The 20,997-nt window shown below is 40.4% G+C and overlaps 1 protein-coding gene across 5 annotated transcripts in view; it reads right to left on the reverse strand.

Moving 5' to 3' along the window:
• Window positions 1-20,997, reverse strand: part of LOC109412528 (AF4/FMR2 family member lilli) — a 635,361-nt gene that overhangs the window by 397,286 nt on the left and 217,078 nt on the right. For all 5 annotated transcript variants that reach the window (XM_062852329.1, XM_062852328.1, XM_062852324.1 and 2 more), the window contains 3 exons: window positions 9,558-9,725; window positions 3,798-3,896; window positions 3,309-3,404 (listed from right to left, as the gene is read on the reverse strand). In XM_062852329.1, coding sequence (XP_062708313.1) covers window positions 3,309-3,404; window positions 3,798-3,896; window positions 9,558-9,725 — 363 coding nt within the window. The remainder of the gene's footprint in view (window positions 1-3,308; window positions 3,405-3,797; window positions 3,897-9,557; window positions 9,726-20,997) is intronic.

Raw genomic sequence — 20,997 nt, forward strand, 5'->3', positions numbered from 1 at the left:
GATTTCCCCTGAGGATGGTAACAACTGTGACTTTCGTCCCTGCGGATTGTTACCCGTTGTTCTAGAGAATCAAGGACTGGTAAGCCGAATTCTTTAACATAGAAAGCTCTCCTAGAGTTCCTTTCGAAAATATTCCAGGAGTTCTTTCTGGAAATCCTCTAGAAGCTTTTTCCAAAAATCCTTGAGAAAATCATCCAGAAGTTATTTTTCGTATTCTTCTAGAAGTTTTTTTTGGGTTTGTTATAGGAATTCTTCAGGAGTAGACCTGCTCATAAATAAATACACCCACTGTTCAAATAAAATTCTCAAATCTTATGATAAAATGAACGTCTGGTCAAATTTTCAGCTCGTTCGATAAATATTGTGGTGTGCTTCAATTCAAGTCGATTTTGTGATGTTTGGCCTTTTTAATCTTTGAAAAATTATAACATTCGAACGAAAAGTTTTACATAAATGATCATAGCTCGAAATCAAAGCTCATCATATCCTTTAAAATTCGTTCACAAATACTTGTATAGTGTCAAGTCAAGATTTATTCCAAGAGCCAGCCTAAAAGCGGAACTTTTTCAGGTATCCTCCAGAAGTTCTTTGCGAGAATCCTTTAGGAGTTGCTTCAAGTAATTCTTTACAACTTCATTCTACTTTCTTCCAAATTCCATCTGTAATACTTCCAGTAATTTCCTATTAAAATCTACCAGAAGTTCCTTTACGAAATATTTCAGCAATTCTTGCTGGAATTCCTCCGAAAGCTCCTTCCAAAAGACCTCAAGAAGTTTCTTGTGGAAAACTCTCAGAAATGCTTTTTGGGAACCTTCCAGGATTGTTTCTTCTTGTGAGAATCCTCCAGGATATGTTATTCGATTTTTTTCAGTTGTTTATTCAGGTGTTCCTAATCGGAATCTCCCAGAAGCTCTATTTTGTATTCTAGGAATACTTTACCACTTGCATCGAGATTACACATCTGTAAATCCTTTAAAAGTGTTTTTTAATTCATCAGAAGTTTCTTCTAAGAGCTCTTCTGGAGTTTCTTCTTGGAATTCTTCAGATCCTTGGATCGCAAGAACCTACCGAAAACCTTTCAGAAATTTATTGTGAAAACCCCACCAAAGTGTCTTTTGGCAACTTTTCTGGATTTTTTTTTTTATAGTTTCTTGTAGAAATTCTCCAGAAGTACTTTTTCGAATCATTCCAAGAGTTTCTTCTGGACTCCAAGATGCTCAACCCTTAAATGAAAGATATGCATATTTGAACCATTTTTGTAGAATATTGCGATTTAAAAAAACAGCCTGGACGATTTTTGAAAAATGATCCTTTTTATGAAAATCTAAAAAAAACCGTAATATTTTTTCAACTTCTGAATTTTATCAATATTTGTATATTTTTTATGGACCTGCAAGCATGTTTGAAGAGGATTGATTTTTTGAAATATTGTGTTTATGCTGACGGCAGAAATTTTTTGTGAGCAATTTTCATCAAAATTTGATAAAAAAAAAATACATGTACTATTTTTTATTTTCAACAATGAAAGTTTTATCTAATATTTAGTACAGTAGAAAAACTAGCCACAGAGCATGTAACCAACATCTAGTTTGCCACGCCCTGACAGCGTCAGTACTGGTCCTACAAGTATCAAACCAAATTTTATAGTCAAAACAAAAAATCCACAACAACATGTGTGTTTAAAATAAAGGATAAATACATCGGTATGAAACAAAATAAATGAATTTATTGGCTACAGCGCCATTCAGCGATCTAATTTCTCTCTCTTTCATATAAGGGTTGAGCACCTTGACTTTCCGAAAATCGTTTTTTTTTTCGGACAGCCTTTGTTCGTTTCAGAAGCTTTTAGAAGTTCCTTGTGAGTATCCTACAGGACTTCCAACTACAACTCATGTAGGAATTCCTGTAGAAATCTCTAGATCAAATTCAACTAGAAAGGAGAAGAACCAGCACAGGGCTGAATGTTTCAAAAATAAAGCAAAAAAAATCAGCAAAGGTTTCTTCAAGATTTTTTAAGGGTTTCTTTCTAGAAATTCTTCAAATGTTTCTTCCAAAAGTCCTCAAGAAGTTTATTGTGGAAACCCCTCAGAAATACCTCCTGGAATTTTTCATTCTTATTCGAGTTCTTACAGTAGTTTATTCAGGTGTTCCTTTTGAGAATCTTCCAAGAGTTTTTTTTTGTTTTCTAAAACTTTTTTTATCTGTATTAACGAGATTTTTAGCCTTAGGCTAGTTCATCTCGGGACGCACGCTTTACTTCCCTTCCGAAGGACGAACTCACAATCTGCGAGTTTGTCGGGAGTGGGATTCGATCCCAGGTCCTCGGCGTGATAGTCACGTGCTTAAACCGTCACACCAGGTCCGCTCTCTTTTCTAGAAATCCTGCAGGAGTTCATTGTGTTAATCCTCCAAGTACATTTAGTACAGTACATTTTTCGAATTATTCCAGGAATTTGGAGGTCTTTATGAAAATATTCCTGTATTGCCTATCGGGAGTTCCTTATGAAAATCATCCAGGACTTTCTTCTGCGAATCATGCAGAAGTTTCTGTAGAAATTTCTATTCCCCAGAAGATATTCTCGGTGGAGTCCCAGACTAAACGTCACGAGTTTACCCTAAAACATTTTCTAAATTATTTCTTACGGAAATCTCCAGAAGTTATCGATAAAGGCATCTGGAATGTTTGGTAGAGGAATCTTCTGAACGATTTTCTATTGGCGTTCTTAGAAGAATCCACAGAAAAAAATAGTGAAGTTATCCTATTACAAAAAGCTAAATGGAAACAAAAACCAATGGTTCAATTATCCAGGATATTTGATTATCCGAGATGATATTTCCTGCAAAAATGCATTATTTAAAACTATCAATATATTCGTTTGAAATTATTTCCAACTCGAAAAGAATATGAAAATTGTTCGAGCAATAGATATAAGGAACCACACCCTCCAAGCAACATTTTAAGGTCTAACTATTTCTAGAGTACTGAAAACCGCGATAAAGCCAAATCTTTTTTATTCAATTAGTTATGGTTCTAAGGACCTCTTGAAGGCTAATTCACTTAAAAAAGTTACTTGGGCCCCCACCTCTCCCTATAGTAGATTGTTCACACCAGTGCGTCCATGTACACCCCTACCTAAGTGCGATAGAAAGAGAAACAGTGCGTGCGAGACAGATATGTATGTACTAGAAAATCAGCAGGAGTTAAAAGCTACACAATACAAAAACACAGCGTGAAATGTTATTTTGCTAGCTAGCGAAAGGGGGGTGGTTGGGCTCACACAGAGAACAGAGGCAAGAACGAGACTTACTTTGGCTTCGATAATGGTTCGGCTGATGGAAGGTTTGCAGTTGTCTATGGGATGATGTTGACCACGTCAACGATTCCGTGGGACTGATACAAATGGCTGCGCGCAGGTGAATTTTGGGATTTTCGTTCGTTTTTGTTTTTTGTTTTATTGTTTTCGGTTAGTTTCGTCGAAATGTGCGCGATTGGAGGTTGGAGAAAAAACGAGGGGGATGAGATAAAAATTTGGAAGAAAAAGGGGGTTTTAGTATCAGATTGCTTGGTTGATTGCAACACGCTTGTTAAAGAGCGGAATGCCCGTTCGTTATGGGTATGGGAATAAAAGCGAACCCTTATTTTAATGTGGAGCAATTTAATGGAAAAAGCGTTAATGAAGAGATCTTACTGACCCAAAACTAACCCTGTTGTTGAGACGATCTCAAGCATCTTGTTCCGAAAAACAAAGGAGTGAATGGGAGGGAAAACACAGAAAAATGTGAAATGCGATACTCACCAGCTATGGACAGCGCCGACGTGGGACTCTCGGGCAGTAGAATGCCTTTTTGTACAAGTTCTTCGCGATTGGCACGTACTGATATTTTACGTTCTAAAGCTGCAAGTGCGACCAATGGGAGAAAATGAAAAAATATAAATAATAAAATGACGTATGATTTAAAAAATGTGTTCAAGCTGGAAAAATATTAACAGTTGATGAAGAAACAATCTTACAATATGATTACACACTTTAATTTTGAGAGATGCTTTGCTGGCTGTATTTCAAATGGAAATTCAAGGCAAATCGGTAGCCACTTGTCTCGTTTATGTATTTGAGCAGTAACAGTAATTTTGATTACGGATCACATAGCAGGAACGGTAAACGCGCGGGTATACAGCGAGACTATGCTGTGGGAGACGTGTTCAATTCCTGGTCAATCAACGAACTATTCGTAAAAGGAAATTTTTTTAACTTTCTTGGGCATAAAGTTCGCGCCTGCCGCACGGTATACACACGCAAATTGGTCATTGGCAGAGGATGCTTTCAGTTAATAACTGTTATTGTTGAGAAGCAGGCTTTATCTCGCTAAGTGGGTTACCCTGTTTGTCCGGAACCCGGGAGACTAAAGATGGCGGAAATAGCATCTTTCAAGGACCATTTGAAGATGCTTAACGAGTTGGTGAGACAACTGAAGTTAACCGGCGCAAAGCTGAAAGAAGCGAAAGACCTTATCCTACAAATATTACTGGCTGAAGAGTTAAAGAAGTTCAACAGGATGGCTACAGACCTACAACCTTCGCCGCATTCAAGCAGAAGCCATGTAAGTTCACGGCGAAGTGTAGAAAATACCAGAAGAAAGATCATCTGGTTAAGGATTGTTGTGTTCTAGCTGTAAAGAGAAGGGTTTTGGTAGGCTTTCATGAAACTCTTATGCAATTCGCTAGAAATCCCACTTTAATACATCCTCTTGGAACTCTCTTGCAACATTATGAAACTCCTCCGCGACTCGCTCTTTCCGGAGGATAGCAAGATATGGTGCCAACCTAGTAGGCTGCCTCCACGACAACGACGTACCAGGGAATCTCCCGCGCGGTCACTTGCCCGATAGAAGGGTCGAATTCGACTATAGGGTACTGGTTTGTCCTGCGTAGTCGACTTCTGAGCTCTGAGACCACTTATTGGTTGTGACTAACCTAGCTGCTCGACGAATCCTCGCGCCACCGCTTCTATAGTACCGAGACGTTTGGCGATGAAACATCTGCAAACCAAAAATATCCCAGTCTACTTCAACTCTTCGAACGATTCACCGTAGACTTCCAGCGAAGCAGAGGATAGCCACGCTCACTGGGAACTGTAACCTCAACACCTCGCTATTCATGATATTTCATAACACCGCACTAGGAATGAAACCTTGCGGAACCTCTGAGGTTATGCGAAAGCACTTTCAACCTATCTCTGTCGAAACCCGAATAACAAGTAATCTGGAAATAATTTTCGAGAATTTTGTACTCAGGTACTCAGTTATCCTCAGACATAGGAGCGTTCTGGAAATAGCTGCCCAACTGGAACCATTGAACGCATTTCTTGCCATTTTGCTGCCCAAAAGAGAAAACGTTTGACCTACTTGGCATAACATACATTCGAGCGAACATACAGAAAGTAATATCGATGTTCGACGCCGATCCGTTCCGGTGAAAAATACTCTAGCTAGATCTGACCTCCTTGGTTGGTGGAACGGCTTCTCCATTCCACGACACAGGCATTGGAGTCACCCGCTGCTATAACCACCAGTCTTCGCTCTGTCAACTCCGCCATCATATAGTCTACCATCTGCGTGAAATGCTCGATAGCAGCTACAGAAGAAGACCCCGTTGACTTTGGCGACCACGAAGCTCTCGTAAGATGTAGACACCAACATCAGCGGCCCTCACCAAGGATATTTCCGCTAGATATTGTAGGCAGCTCCCTTGCGCTTGAACTCGAGGATTATTTAGCCTGTACGAGTACGTCGAATACTGGATACGTCGACTCCAAGATCAACGAACTGGATGTCGCTCCTCATCGCCTTCAAGACTTGTGCTTATATTCGTCCGGCTTCATTAGGAGGGTGTCATCATTCTCTCGCTTGGCATCTGCCCTCCTGCCTTTCCTTGGCTTAGCGTCCCTAAGCTTCTGTTCATCTTCCTCTTCTTTATCTTTCTGTCCTCTAGTATCCAAGGTGCGTCATTCCCCTGACCCACCCCAATCTGTGATGACTGGGCCTACACATGGTCGCAATGCCCTGCTCACTTCGATCCGGAGCAGACCTACCATTCTCAGCTTTCCGGAACGCCTGGTCGGAGTCCGACTTGCTGGCAATCCTGCTCTTCATTTTAGGGGTTAGCAACCTCCTAGCCTTGCGAGCGCCGCATGATAGCTCTTCACCTGACGGCTGTCTTACAATAAGCATGCTTGTAATAAGCATGCTTGTAGTAAGCAATCGGGTAGGCATCCCTAAAAGCCCACGAATTCGAAGTCCTCCGCCTGAGAAGACTTCCACACCTTCAACTTCACGAGTTCTTCTACTGCCATAGTTGCCATAAATTTCTCATGACCCTGCTTAGCCGCCATTATTGACTTGCGAAGTCTCATCAGGGCCTGCTTGAGGTCCTTACTGATCAGAAGGCCGGCTCCAGAGGCACGTTATCCTCCATTTGAGACATTTCTGCCATAAAACTGTGAAGCGCGCTTCTATTTTGCATGTGTATATCGTGTGGCTGGCACGAAGATACACTATATCAAAGGAAGTCAAAGAAATGTCCTTTACGAAAAGTTCTTAAACTGACCGGGAATCGAACCAGTCATTCTCAGCATGATCATGTTGAATACCCACGGCTTTACAACTAAAGCTAAACTGTCCGTGTTATCCTAGCCAGTTGAAACAATCGCTGCCTTACCTACACTATATCAAGGACGATCGAGAAAAGAAGTTAATATTGATGGTCAACTTCATACGGACCCGAAACCATGAAAATTCTTAAGGGACCGTAGATCATTGACGTAGCATTTTAGAGAGGAGAGGAGTCTCTGATTTTCCTACGAACCACGCCATATCGAATGAAAACGGCAAACGATATGTAAGCTTTGCAGCCTCCCGTGGTATGGCAGTCCGAAACACTGTCACCGTTCGCCGACGAATACGGAATTGTCCGAATGGAAGGAAGGATAGCTGCCGCTGCCCACGCGAATTTCGACGCGCGGTTCCCTATAATACTCCCCAGGGACAAACAGATTACTCAGCCACTGTTGGAGTTCTACCATCATCAATGCGGCCACGCGAACAGAGAAACGGTCATTAACGAAGTTCGTCAACGTTTCGAGATATCGCGTCTACGTTCGGCTGTTGGAAATGTTAGCCGGAATTTTATCGCTCACAAGGTACGCAAATGTAAACCGTTCTCTCCTCGGGTGGTTCCTTTACCCGAACAACGATTGATTCCGAACGTCCGACCCTTTAGCTACGTTGGTATCGATTACATGGGCCCATTGGAAGTGACTGTTGGTCGGCGCAAAGAAAAGCGATACGTAGCAGTCTTTACTTGTCTTGTGGTCCGTGCCGTCTACTTGGAGGTTGCATACGATTTATCGACCGAATCTTGACAACGGCACTAATTTCGTGGATGCCAGCCGAGAACTACAAAAGCAAATAGCTCTTGGTTACGCTGGTACTTTCACCGATGCGCGTACCAAACGGTCCTTCAATCCCCCCTCCGCTCCGCACATGGGCGGAACGTGGGAATGAAAGGTGCGGAGCGTAAAAGAAAGCATGAGTACGTTAGATGATGGGCGCAAATTGTCCGACGAAATATTATGGACAACGCTTGTCGAAGTAGAGGGGTTGATCAACTCCCGACCGCTCACATACATGCCGCAGGAGATGAATAATTCCGAAGCCTTGACTCCAAACCACTTTATACTCGGATGTTCGTCTGGTGCGCACAAGCCTATGGAACCGCCGGTCGATCTAGGATGTGCCCTGCGGAGTAGCTTCCTAAGATCTCAGCAGTTAGCGAACGGCATCTGGGAGCGATGGTCGAAAGAGTATCTCCCAACCATCAACAGGAGGACTAAGTGGCTGGATGAAGTCAGGTCTCTGAAGGTCGGCGACCTTGTCTATGTAGCCGAAGGCAAAAGAAGATCGTGGACGAGAGGTATTGTAGATGAAGTAGTTTTTGGTAATGATGGGAGAGTTTGGCAAGCGATTGTGCGGACGACAACCGGTAAGATGAAACATCCAGTTGTAAAATTGGCGATGATGGAATTTGGTGGATCTACGGTGGACCCTCCCCTCGATCCACGGGGCGGGGAATTTTCTGGCAGCACGGACAATGATAGCCATCAGCGTCGATTGCAGAATACGTACGAAGCAGATTGTCATTCTTTCAGACAATAGCCAGAGAAACCGATGCATGGCGAATGGAATGTACGGAAGCTGTTCCCACGAGATAGTGAATTCTAAATTAATGATATTTTGTGAGATTTATAATGCTATATTTCGCTAGGTGTGTGTCGAGCTAATGTGCGCTAGATACGATAGCATATTGTGATATGTGAAATCGTAGTATATCTTGTGTGAGTGGCGAGTGGACTCTTTACTTTGGATATTAGGAGTATGTTTGCTAATTAATGATCCATATTACAGGTTCGAATACTAGATCACACGCCACTTCTGCACATACGTTAGCATAACTTCTCCTCCGTCTCTGTAGTAAGATTAGGAAAGTGGAACCAATTCGGCAGGGGTCCTATTTTGGGCACTTTTCTGCTGAAACTCAGCCAATTCTGAACCAATTGACACAATTTTTGGAACGCGATGAGATACGTGTAGTATCTAGCAGTGTACAAAATTTCAAATCAATTGGTTTGTAATAGACTGAGTTATAGCGAAGAGTGTCCAAAATACCGGCCGCTGCCCAAGTGGTTCGCTACCCTAGGTAATGATTACCCCGATGATTGCTTAATAATGCATTGATTAGGACTATTATTGCTTGGTTGTTTAGGTAGCGATTACTGAATTCCTCCGCGTCCTGAATTTCTACGGCTAGAGTCCTGAGCCGGTAAGGAAAGACTAAATGTATGTACAATATGAATTCCATTTGAAACGGTAAAATAAAAGTTACATTTCTTTTAGCTTTGAGCTGCGCAAATTAAAGCCCGCTGGGAGTTTTTTTTTCCTCTACCAACAAGGATGTTTCGAAAATCGCTCAAAAAATGTAGATGCTCCCTAACAGAAGTTTTGGAAATTTAGCAGCTACATAATCAAGAAAACATCGAAAACAAGGCACATTCCGGTATACGTATTGCGTAATCGCATAGAATACTTAGTCTCCATGTCACATTAAAATTCAATTTGCATAACGATCAACATCCGCAAAACATCATAAATTTCAAGAGCCCCCCGACTTGCCCTGAACTTGTTTCAACTTTTCTCGATTGATTCGATTAGATCTGTCATTATTACTGTTCGTTGTAATTGTAATTCACTACGACGCACATTCCAACCAGCAGCAAGCATCTCTCATTCGTATCTCCCCCAAACTGCCAAACAAATCAACGATAACAGTAACAAGAAACGTCGACCATTAGCAAGTCAAATGTCTAATCGGAACGGTTCGAACGAGCATTTCTTGCCCGTCACTAACACCGCATGAACGATGAACGACGAGAGATGTAACACCAACTAACTTTGAACGGTAAAAGTCATCAATGAGCGAACATCAGCTGAAGAAATATACTTACACTTGGAGGTGGACTCGAACTTTTCGCTTTTCTTTTTTCTTCGCCATTTCCACGGCTTGAAGAAGCGCCCGAAGGCGCTGAACTTGCTCTTCCGCTCCAGCGGTGGCGTCCGGGAGCCGGAATTGAGACTGTTGGAGCGCAGGGTGGCACCGTTCTGTTTCTTGGTAGCTGTAAGGAGGAAAAAAAACGATGAAACATGAATTAGGACTGGATGTTGGAGTTTTTTTTTCGACTGTTGAAAATGTGTGTTTTAGGAAGATTGAAAAAACGTGCAGCGATTCGGTGATTGCGTCAGATTCGAGGAATTTCACAGAAAGACAAATTTTTGCTGCAGCACCTGGAATGTGAGCAAGCGGGTGCCCATGGATTTTCTTTTTCAAATTTCCAAATCACAAGCAGTATGCTGGTAACTGGGAGCTGTAAGTGGATAAACTGAAATAGGAGTAGATTACGTCTGCACCAGAACTGGTTTCGGAGATTTGCACAGTTGGAAAATGTGAAAATTGCGAAATCAGCCAAGGTGAGCGATGGAAAAGATTACCGAGTTCTTTCAGAACAGAACGAAGATGATAAGACTTGGCGCCTGCAGAACGATCGTTCTGGGGCAGGAAAAACTGCTTAAGTGAAAAATATGCAAAATTTGAAAGCTGATTGAGCGCGGTTTGTGAGTTATTTACGAGTAAAAGTGTGGAAAAAATCGCATGCTTGCAGCGGGACGGCATCGTACACACTTTGGTAGATAACAGCGCAGTACCGCCCGGCCGGCATAAAAGCGGCATGACGCGCTAAGTCGGACTCCCGTCCCGTCTGCTACAACCGGCATCCAAGCGCGAGTGGAAACAAGAATAAATATAAGAAGAATGCATAACTGATATAGCTGATAGTGACGTGCTATTTATCACTGTTTGTACAAGCCGCGTAAATACACGTAAACAAATACGCGATACACCACCGCCCGCCCGCCGCGAGACTGACACAACGAGATGCAAGTGGAAAATAAACAAGGAAATGATTTACTGCGCAGCCGAGTCAGGTAACTTGGGGCTTTTAGGAGATGGATGAGTGTCTCAATGGTCAAGAAAACCCATATGAATATCAGTAATTTGCGGGAATTTACGTATTTTCGGCAGTTTTGTTCTCATCGTCATGAGGGCCTTTTTGAAACCTGTTGACCTCAAACGTGGCGTCAAATCATTCCCAAGAAAGCTGAATTAGACGACCAAGTTTCATGCAATTTCGCTTTAAAAACCCCTCATAACGAAGAGAATAAACCTGCCGATAATACCCAATGTCACCCGGCGATAATGCCCGGCCGGGTGTCAATTCGTTGTCGTTTTCCAACAATTCGTCATTCAAAATTTCGGAAGTAACCGTTGGTATCTACATAACATGATAATTAAGGAATATTTGGCTTGATGCTTTAAGGCAAAACTGGGTGAAAGCATTTCCTCACTTTTTGGTTTTTGATTTTTAATTAAATGACGAAGCAATATTTTCAAAATCGGTTTTCGTACACATGTAGAGTATAAATCAAGGTATCTTCTGATTTTTTATGTGGTGGAAAATATTTTTCGTTTTTTCAGAAACCATTTTTGAACAAAATTGCACAAAAAAATGGTTTCTGCAAAATTGGAGAACATTTCCCACCACAAAAAAATTCAGAAGATACCTTGATTCATACGCTACATGTGTATGAAAACCGATTTTGAAAATATTGCGTCGTTATTTAATGGCCTCTCGGGTACAAAACAAAACCTTATTGGTTGAAATCAAATATATGTAACATGTGTTAAAATGAAATATGTAGCATGGAACGAGCTCACCGGTATATATTCGTCAAAAAGCACTTAGTATTACTCGCTCACAAAACTCGTTAACTTTTCATTCGAACTAGTCTGTGTTGTGCAATTGCTGTTTTACCGTAAATCTTGGAGGAAACCTTTGCCTGGATTTCTGGAGTAATTCCAGAAATAATTCACCCCGGATTTCAAAACTATACGGAATGCAAGGTCAAAAAATGCATTTTGATTATTTTTGTTTATTTCTCCTAGAAATTTTTGAAGATATTTTAAAGAATTTTCCATAGAGTTTGTTGAAAATTTGTAGAAATTTCTAGCGGAAGAAATTTTAGGGGATCTGGGGTTGAATTTGGCATATTCAATTTAAACTCCAGAAATGTTTAGACATGGCATAGAGGCATAGAAGAACTCTTTAGAGAATTTAGGTTGAAATTTTTACAATAATTTCAGTCAGAATTTCTTTAGAGAAATATGGTTGAGTCTGGCTGTTTGAGAGATGTTTTCTACGAAATTAGGAATGCAATTCATGACAGTTTCTTGTGCAAACTGCAAAAGAAATTTGTGGAGAGATAGGGTGCCTGTGCCAGTTATCGCACTGCCTAAGGAAAACTATTTCTACAAAAATAAGAAGAAGACCAACGAATGTTTCCAATAAGTCAAAAGATTGTGTAGTTTCCATACTTTACAGGAAAAATAAACAAACCAAACCAAAACCACTTTAAGTATTTATTACGGCGTGTGCCAATGATAGGAACCCTGTACCAGTTATGGACACATTTTCTTATTTCGGTTCCACTTCGCACTATTTGCATGTATTCCTTATGGGATTAGCCATAACTGGTACACTATGGCGAAATAGGGTGCAAGGAAGCCGAAATTATAAGGAAAATTATTTATTCCTCTCATAGTTTGAGCAAATTGTGAAGTTTAAATGATCGCAATCATCTTTTGTGAGTGTGATCTTGTGTTCACACAATGATTCCTGTTGTTTTTCATAAATCAAGGTTGAAAATCAACTATAGCCAATTTGATGTAATATAGCCATAACTGGTACACTGAGCCTACTAATGAACATTGCATTGTGAGCTTTAAAAAAAATGATGCAATTTGAATATGATTTCGTCAGAAAATTCGATCAAAAAATATAAAAATAACAGATAGCTTAGTAATAAATGATGTCGGATATTTCATGTAGATGTCATTATGGGTTTTCGCTAAAAAGTCGACCACTTGAAATTTTCCTATGAACTTTCGCAGAAGCGTTTACATTATAATTAACACCGTTCTAGGGTCAAATTGATCACTTTAAAACAACTTTTGCAGATAAAATATATGGCAATTCAAATATTGGCAAAATAATTTCTGCAAAATGCCACTTTGGAGCGAAAGTAATCAGCATACAATTGATCGGTAAGAATATAAAATTGCCTTCCCTACTTGATATTGATCTTCTGAACACGAATATCACGTCAAAACTCTTACAACTAATGTATTCGACTGTTGTATGGCAAATTTTAATTTTGAAATTGACCATTAACCCTAAAAGGGATACCTTCATGGCCTCAGTTTCGTTACCTCGCTGAGTGTGTTCCATCAAAGACGAGCTCTGAAAGGCGCCTGGGGTCCAATGGACCCCAGGTATCCCTTTTAGGGTTAAACACCCGAAGGTATGCAATTTCCTTTGAAATAAACAAGTTCAACCACATCAAATCATTTTTCCAACTAAAACTGAAACTTCTGAATCTAATTCATGTCCATAATAGCTATATAACATTACAACCAAGGTTCCACAAAAATGTGAACACAGAAAGTTTGCAGTTACTCTCCTAGTGGCAATCGATTGTTTTATACCAACGGTTTTGGCTATGTAATTACATGTAATACTTTTCGACACACATGTGATACGGGAATTACTGTACCATTGCGCTTGGAATGAGTGCCACAATGATTATTCTCTCCGTTCAAGTCAGTCTTGTTAGAATTTTCTTGACTGTGAGTACCGTTGTACGTGCATCACACTCGTATCACATGTCTGTCCGGGGTATAAGAAACTCATTGAAAAACCATTAAAAAATAATACAAGACTATCTTGTACCGGCTTTTCGAACCCCCTAAGCAGAATACCTTCTTTACATGAGTTTAATCAGTTTGTACCATTTTATTCCACCTTATTTTACTAATCCTTTGACAGATACACGTATTTTAACTACCACTTGTAATCTTCCTCAGTGTGGATAACTGACACTGAGGAAAATTACAAGTGGTAGTCAAAATACGCGTATCTGTCAAAGGATAAGCAAAATAGGGCGGAATTAAAAGGTACAAACTGATTACACACATATATATTTTGTTTTATTCTTCAATCACTTAACCTTATTTACAGCTCTTTTGTCCACTAGAGCACTGCGTGGGCGATTCCAATTGACACTTACACTTTGTACAGCGCCTAAATGTATTCTATTCTTATACTACTATATCGAACTAGTTTCCTTTGCGCTGCTGTTACTTTTCTACCCTGTCCATGGTAGAATTATGAGCACGAAGATGTTGATTGTTGCTTTTCCAGTCCGATTTGGGGTTCATTATGAGTTGCCGTTAGCCGATAACAAAACAAGATCTGTACAGAAATCGATGCTCCATTGCCTCTCAATGACAATGGACGTACTACTCCACATGCACTAAATACTAGGGATACGGGTATTGCCACAAATGATCTAAATACTGGTCGCAGTGGCTCAACCGAACCGAAAAAAAGCAGCGGAGACCGGGTATGTGGAACGGAGCCGAACAAACGGTTGATTCAACGATGAGTTTAGAGAGATTTTTTAATAGAAGAACGCATCGAGGGAGGTCATGCTGCAGCACGGGACCCGGCAGAACGTGGAGCGATATAAAAGAACGTGAAAACAGCAGACCCATCTCTTCCGGGAGAAAAAGCGCCGCCTGGAAGAAGCGAAATGTGAACAAATGAAACTGCTGTACCGTTCACCGAGGGAAGTTAAGGAAGCTATCCAGCAGCTCAAGAACAATAAGTCAGCTGGTAAGGATGGTATCGGAGCTGAACTTATCAAGATGGGCCCGGAAAAGTTGGCCACCTACCTGCACCGGCTAATAGTCCGGATCTGGGAGAACGAACAGGTACCGGAGGAGTGGAAGAAAGGGGCAATTTGCCCCATATACAAGAAAGGTGAAGGGCCCATATAGCCGAGGCGGTAAACGCACGGGTATTCAGCATGACCATGCTGAGGGTGACGGGTTCGATTCCCGGTCGGTCCAGGATCTTTTCGTAAAGGAAATTTCCTTGACTTCCTTGGGCATAGAGTATCTTCGTGCCTGCCAAACGATATACACATGCAAAATGGTCATTGGCAGAGGATGCTCTCAGTTAATAACTGTGGAAGTGCTCATAGAACACTAAGCTGAGAAGCAGGCTTTGTCCCAGTGAGGACGTTACGCCAAGAAGAGAGAGAGGACAAGAAAGGTGACAAGTCGAAGTACGGGAACTTCTGAGCGATCACAATTTCGAATACCGTCTACAAAATGATATTCCAGATTATTTTCCGTCGTCGTTAATGAATTTGTGGGAAGTTCTCATGCCGGCTACGTTAACCCTCGAGCAGTCGCGTCTTTGACTACCTGCAACGACGCCACGCTCATGCTGTGTACTACAAGCATACATTTTTCATGATGCGTGTACTCAGAACACGACGCGACCGCTCCCGGGTTAACGGCCGCTCGACGACGGATTAAATCTTCACCTCGCGGCAAATCCTCCAAAAATGACAAGTCCCAACGCACCAGCTGCCCATCGACTTCAAGGCAACGTACAAGACACATTCTACGGGCCCCGTATCATCAATGACAATTTTTCAAAGTTGAGTTATGGCATATTTGACATTTTTATCACATTCTACATTACTTTTGGCACCCAAAAATGTATTCGACATGATATTAGTATGACAATAAATATAAATTGAACGACGATTAAGATTAACATTAAAATCGTGATTTTAAGTCATTTAGACACACTTTTCATCCAAACTGTCGTATTTTAAACAGCAGCACACTGATTTTGCAAAAGTCTTCCATCATTTGTAGATAAATGTATGTAATTTTTTTAGCATAAAAAGATTTTTAATCGGAAGACTTTACAACTCTGAAATATGGCTGATTATAGTATGGGTTTTTATTCCGTTGTAACGTCACGAAAAATCAACATTTTTAAATTTTATTCAAATATGGAAAACGTTACAAATATGAAATTTTGTATGCTCTTTGTACTCGAAAAGATCTTTCAAATGAGACTAAAAGAAAGAAAATCGGTTCACGGAAGCCTGAGTTTCACCTGGTTGAAGTTTGCGTTGTAACGTCACGAAAAAAAAAAGTTCTGTGGAAAAGACCAAATCTTTCTGGCTTGGATGGCTTCTGAATTGAACAAACGTAGTTCTATATTCAAAACAGTTTCGTTCTCGTTGTGTATGAGCTCTTTTTCAAGATATCGTTTATAAATTGCGTACCATTGTCCGTTCATAAACTACGTAGACTTTTAAAGGACGGGGGAGATGGTGTTTGGCCAAAATCTACGATATAATTGTACTGTGATATTGTATTTTTTTTTTTATCGTAATCAAATACCACTCAAACCGAAAATTTCTGTGATATCAGTAGCCAACAGATGAAACACTGACGAAATTACAAAGTTATTAAGTTGGTCAAAGACTTACAGTTGATGGATAGTTGGATTTAAAGTTCCACCAACAGGCGGCGCTAGAGAACTTACAAATTTTAAATTTCATACATCTCAGGATCCAAATTTGTAGAAATTACAGATAACAAAATGAGGAACTATCAGTCAAAATTTGAAAATTTTTGATATATTTTATAAAAAGTTACGGCACGTTAGTGGTACGTGATCTCCCAGCTGGATAGGAGGTAACATCAGCTACGGCGATCAAATTGCGTCTGAAGATGGCCGAAATGTGATTAGGCCGAAACGTCACGCAAAAAACAAGTTTGTTTTATTCGTTCACCGAGAAATATCAACAATAAAGAGATATAAAGTTACGGCTAGTTGAATGTGTTTTGGGTAATTAATAAAATTGGCATGATTTTGAAAATTTGAAACTACCACCACTGTGTGGCATAAGTTAATACCATACGGCTATTAAACTAAAAGTCCTTGATCTACCAAACAACTTTAATGAAGCAACCATCTTTCACGATCCTGAGATAAGTAAAACTAAAAATGTGTATGCCCGCTAGCGCCTCTTAGTGGAAGGATTTGATATCATACGGCCCATCAATTGAAAGTTCTTGACCAGCCAAACAATTTTGTCGAGGACACCAACTGTCTAAATAGTAAGGATCTTGAAATATATGGAATGGATGTTACGTCAGTGTTACATCTATTTTTTATATAACGAGAATCACCGACAAACAGACGTAACACCTATGAAATTGTAACTCATATATCTCAGGACTCTAATTACTTAGACTTTAGACTTTTAGTATTGATGTCTTTGGAAAAGTTTTTTATCTTGTCAAGAATTTTCAGTTTAAAAGCCGTTCGGTTCAAGTTTCTAACTGACAAGTGGTAGTTGAAATTTTGAAAAATCATGCACTTCATATTTAAAAAATATTCAACATGTTGTAACTTTTTATAAAGTGCCCAAAAATTTTGCCAAAAAATAGTTTCTCAATTAGTCAAAATTTGTTGAAAACTTTTTGGGAAATTCTAATTGTTTGTAAACTATTGTAAACTTTTGATTAGCGTCGCCCAGTGTGTCAGAATCCCACATCCAATAGTAAATCAGCTGTAAGTTCTTGACTTATCAAACAACTTTGCCAAAGACACTAACTCTTTAAGTAATTATGACTCTGACATACATAGGATGGTTTTTTTTTGTCAGAATTAGGTCTATTTGTCTCTGGAGTCTCAGAAATTGATGCCCCTAAGTGGTATGCAGATCCTCAGGTATGTCTTTGATTCAATAACTGCTCGCACATCTTAAAGCGTTTTTAATTGAATCAATGACATTGCATAAATTATTGAAAAAATGATTAATTCGACGGCATGATTAGTTTTATGCTGCAAAATCTAAATATCTGGCGGTGCGAAGTAATGAATATCAACGGTTTAGTCTTTGGGACAAAATTAGATGAATATGGGTGGTACTAGGCCGAAGATGGGCACCATTAACCTTCATGAAGGAGTTTTCATACTGCTGATAGCAATAACTTGGCCCTCCGAGCCATTTATCACAAAACGGATTTTCAATAGAATAAAGTTCCCCTTGAGGCAGTAAAGATAATGCAGTAATATATTCACAAATTCGGGCAGATTGGGCTTATTATTCTGATTCTAACATGATGTGCATTTTCGTGACGTTACAACGCGAGCAGAACCCTGTTTGAAACTGAACGGGCGTTGTAACGTCACGAAATGTAAAAGTCAATTATCCAAAAACAAATCCGAAATTTAAATGTTTTATTCCATTGAATTGAAGAACAAACCAATAAATTTCAATGGTGGAAAAAAAATTCAGAATATCCCAAAAATCCGAGCAGATTTTTTGAGCTGTTGGTAGCGTGTTAGAGAGGGTCGGATTCTAGCGCGTTGTAACGTCACGCTACAAATGCGCATTTTGAACACGTTTTTCTAATGAAAACTAAATGTTCAATAGGTCAAATATATCAGAAATATTACAAGGAATCCGAATATGAAAAAATATTTTAAGGTTTACGCTCGTTTTCATGAGTTAGAGTGGAAAATCTGACTACGAATGCGTCAAAACGTTGTAACGTCACGGTAGAATGTGTCACAACAGTATCGACCGCAGAGAGCTATGGAAAATCATGGGCGAGAACGGCTTCTCCGGGAAGCACATTAGATTGATCAAAGCGACGATGAACGGTGTAAGAAACTGCGTAAGGGATTTGGGCGATCTGTCTAGATCGTTTGAATCTCGGCGGGGACTGCAACAAGGTGATAGACTCTCATGCCTGACTCACGGTGAACGCGTCGAAAACGAAGTACATGCTGGTAGGCGGAACCATAGGCAGCAGTGTTACGATAGACGGGCACACTTTCGAGGTGGTGGAGGACTTCGTCTACCTCGGGCATTTATCATGATGATGATGATGATGATTTGATCGTTTTTTAATAGGATCCTTAGGCAGCATCCATTTATTACGTAACGCTAAAATTAACCATTTTTGACCCCCCTCCCCCCTGCGTAACGCTTTTTTGTATGAACCGTAACGCTCCGCCATCCTCCCCCCGGCTCCCCCTAGTGCGTTACGTAATTTGTGAACGGCGCCTTATCAACGACAGAAAACAATGTTACCCGTGAAATACGAAGGCGCATCATTTATGGAAGTCGGGCTCCACAATAATCTGCGGTCGAAAAAGATTCACCCTCGTACCAAATGTATCATGTACAAAACGCTGATAAGACCGGTAGTTCTCCACGGGAAAGGACCGGTAGTTCTCCATGAGGTCGCTGCACTCTACGGCGAACCTAACATCCGGAAGGTAGCAAAAGCTGGAAGGATACGATGGGCGGGGGTTGTTGTGAGCATGCCAGGAAACAACCCTGCAAAGCAGATGCTCGCAAGAGATCCGGATGGTACAAGAAGACCTTGAGGGCACCGTGCAAGGTGGGCGGACCAAGTGAAGAACGATCTGGTAAGTGTGGGACGCGGCCGAGTATGGGGGACTTCAGTCACGAACCAAGTGATGTGGCGAAGAATTGTTGATTCAGTTTTATTCTTCTAGTAGTTCCAGCAGTAGCTCCTAAAATAATCTCAGGAGGATTGCTAGTATTAAGGCCAAATAAAAAAAAAATATTAATAAATTACAACAGAAATTGCTGAAATTTACAGCAAAATTTCTAGTAGTGATGTGAGAAGACTCTTGATCAAATCCTTGCAGATATTTCTAGAGAAATCGCAAGAGGAATTTCTGTAGGAGTCCTTGGAAAAATCTCTGAAGGACACAGGAGAAATTTCCGGAGGAATTCATAGGGACATCGCTTGAGGATTCTCAAGAAGAATTTCAGGAGGATCAAATCAGTTATTTCTGTAAGATTTCATAAAGTATCCTTGCTTTTGAAGGTATCCTTGGAGAAATTATTGGAGGAATTATTGTGGGAATTTTCGGAAAAATATTTGGAGGTATTTATGAACAAATCGTGAGAATCAAAGGAGGAATTTATGTAAGAACTTCAAGTTGACTCCCTGGAGAAATCCAATGAGAAATTCCTGGAAGACCCTTGCGAGGTATTTTCTCTGCAATCCCAGCAGGAATTGCTAGAGAATCCCATCAGTCATCTTTTAATTCCTCCACAAATTCCTGATGGGATTGCTCTAAAAACTCGCCAAATCCCTCGCTGGAGGAGGATGGTATGCAACTCCTTTGTTGTATCAATTGGTTACTTGTGCTTACATTTTTTGCTTAGGCTAATCAAGCCAAGTTGAAAATTACAAAGTTTGATGGCTTCCGTTTATGAAATTTCCACTTCGCTTGGTTAGTATAAGCAATAATCGAGAAAATGACATTTGTAGGGTGCTACAGTTACACTATTGTAATAGGTTGGCTGGCCGACTCGTCGAGAGCCGACGGCACACTAATTATCATACTGATAAGTAATCGCATAGACAGTGCCCGAAGCTCACGACAATTGAAAAATAATTCCCTACCGCTCTGCTATTCATGCACATTACACGCAACATAGACGTGTAGATGATCATCTAAATCCATTCGAAGGAGATTTGGATTGTGAAAAGGAACAAATCATGTGCATTAATAGTGGAATCGAGTTCCGTTCTGTGCCTTCAGGGGACGGAGATGGTTAAGTGGCATCGTAGCTTGGAGGAAAGAAGCGCAAGCGCCCGTCTAGCGGATTGAGAGTCGTTGGTTCGATTCTCACCGGAGCATGTGGATATTTTTTTCGCAATTCAAAACGATTCAAATATCAAAGCAATTAAACGATGATAACTAGATACAAGGGGCCCATATAGCCACAGCTGTAAAGGCGTGGGTATCCAGCATGACCATGCTGGGGGTGACGGGTTCGATTCCCGGTCGGTCCAGGAACTTTTCGTAAAGGAAATTTCCTTGACTTCCTTGGGCATAGAGTATCTTCGTGCCTGCCACACGATATACACATGCAAAATGGTCATTGGCAGAGGAAGCTCTCAGTTAATAACTGTGGAAATGCTCATAGAACATTAAACTGAGTAGCATGCTTTGTCCCAGTGAGGACGTCATGCCAAGAAGAAGAAGAAGACTAGATACAATTTGAGGTTCGAAATCAACTCAAAATAGTACCCGTTGTTGAATTTCATACACGAAATCTTTACAAGAGTGCTCCTTTTTCAATAAAATATAAATACAATCTATTTTAAGCAGTCCTTTAGGTACCTACCTACCTTTAGGTGTTATTCGCGGTTCAGGGTATTTAAACAGTGGCGTCTCGTAACCTCACTTTTTACCTGTTCAACGTCTATAAAACATGTATTTGTAGAGGATCCAGGTTCAGAATCAAATTGCAAATGGACGGAAAAGGCTATTCTCGTCATTTTCTACAAATTACAAGCCAATTTGATGAAAAAATTCAAGAACTTACTTTCGTTGCACA

Source organism: Aedes albopictus, chromosome 2, assembly GCF_035046485.1.
Source record: "Aedes albopictus strain Foshan chromosome 2, AalbF5, whole genome shotgun sequence".
In the NCBI taxonomy this organism is placed as follows: domain Eukaryota; kingdom Metazoa; phylum Arthropoda; class Insecta; order Diptera; family Culicidae; genus Aedes; species Aedes albopictus.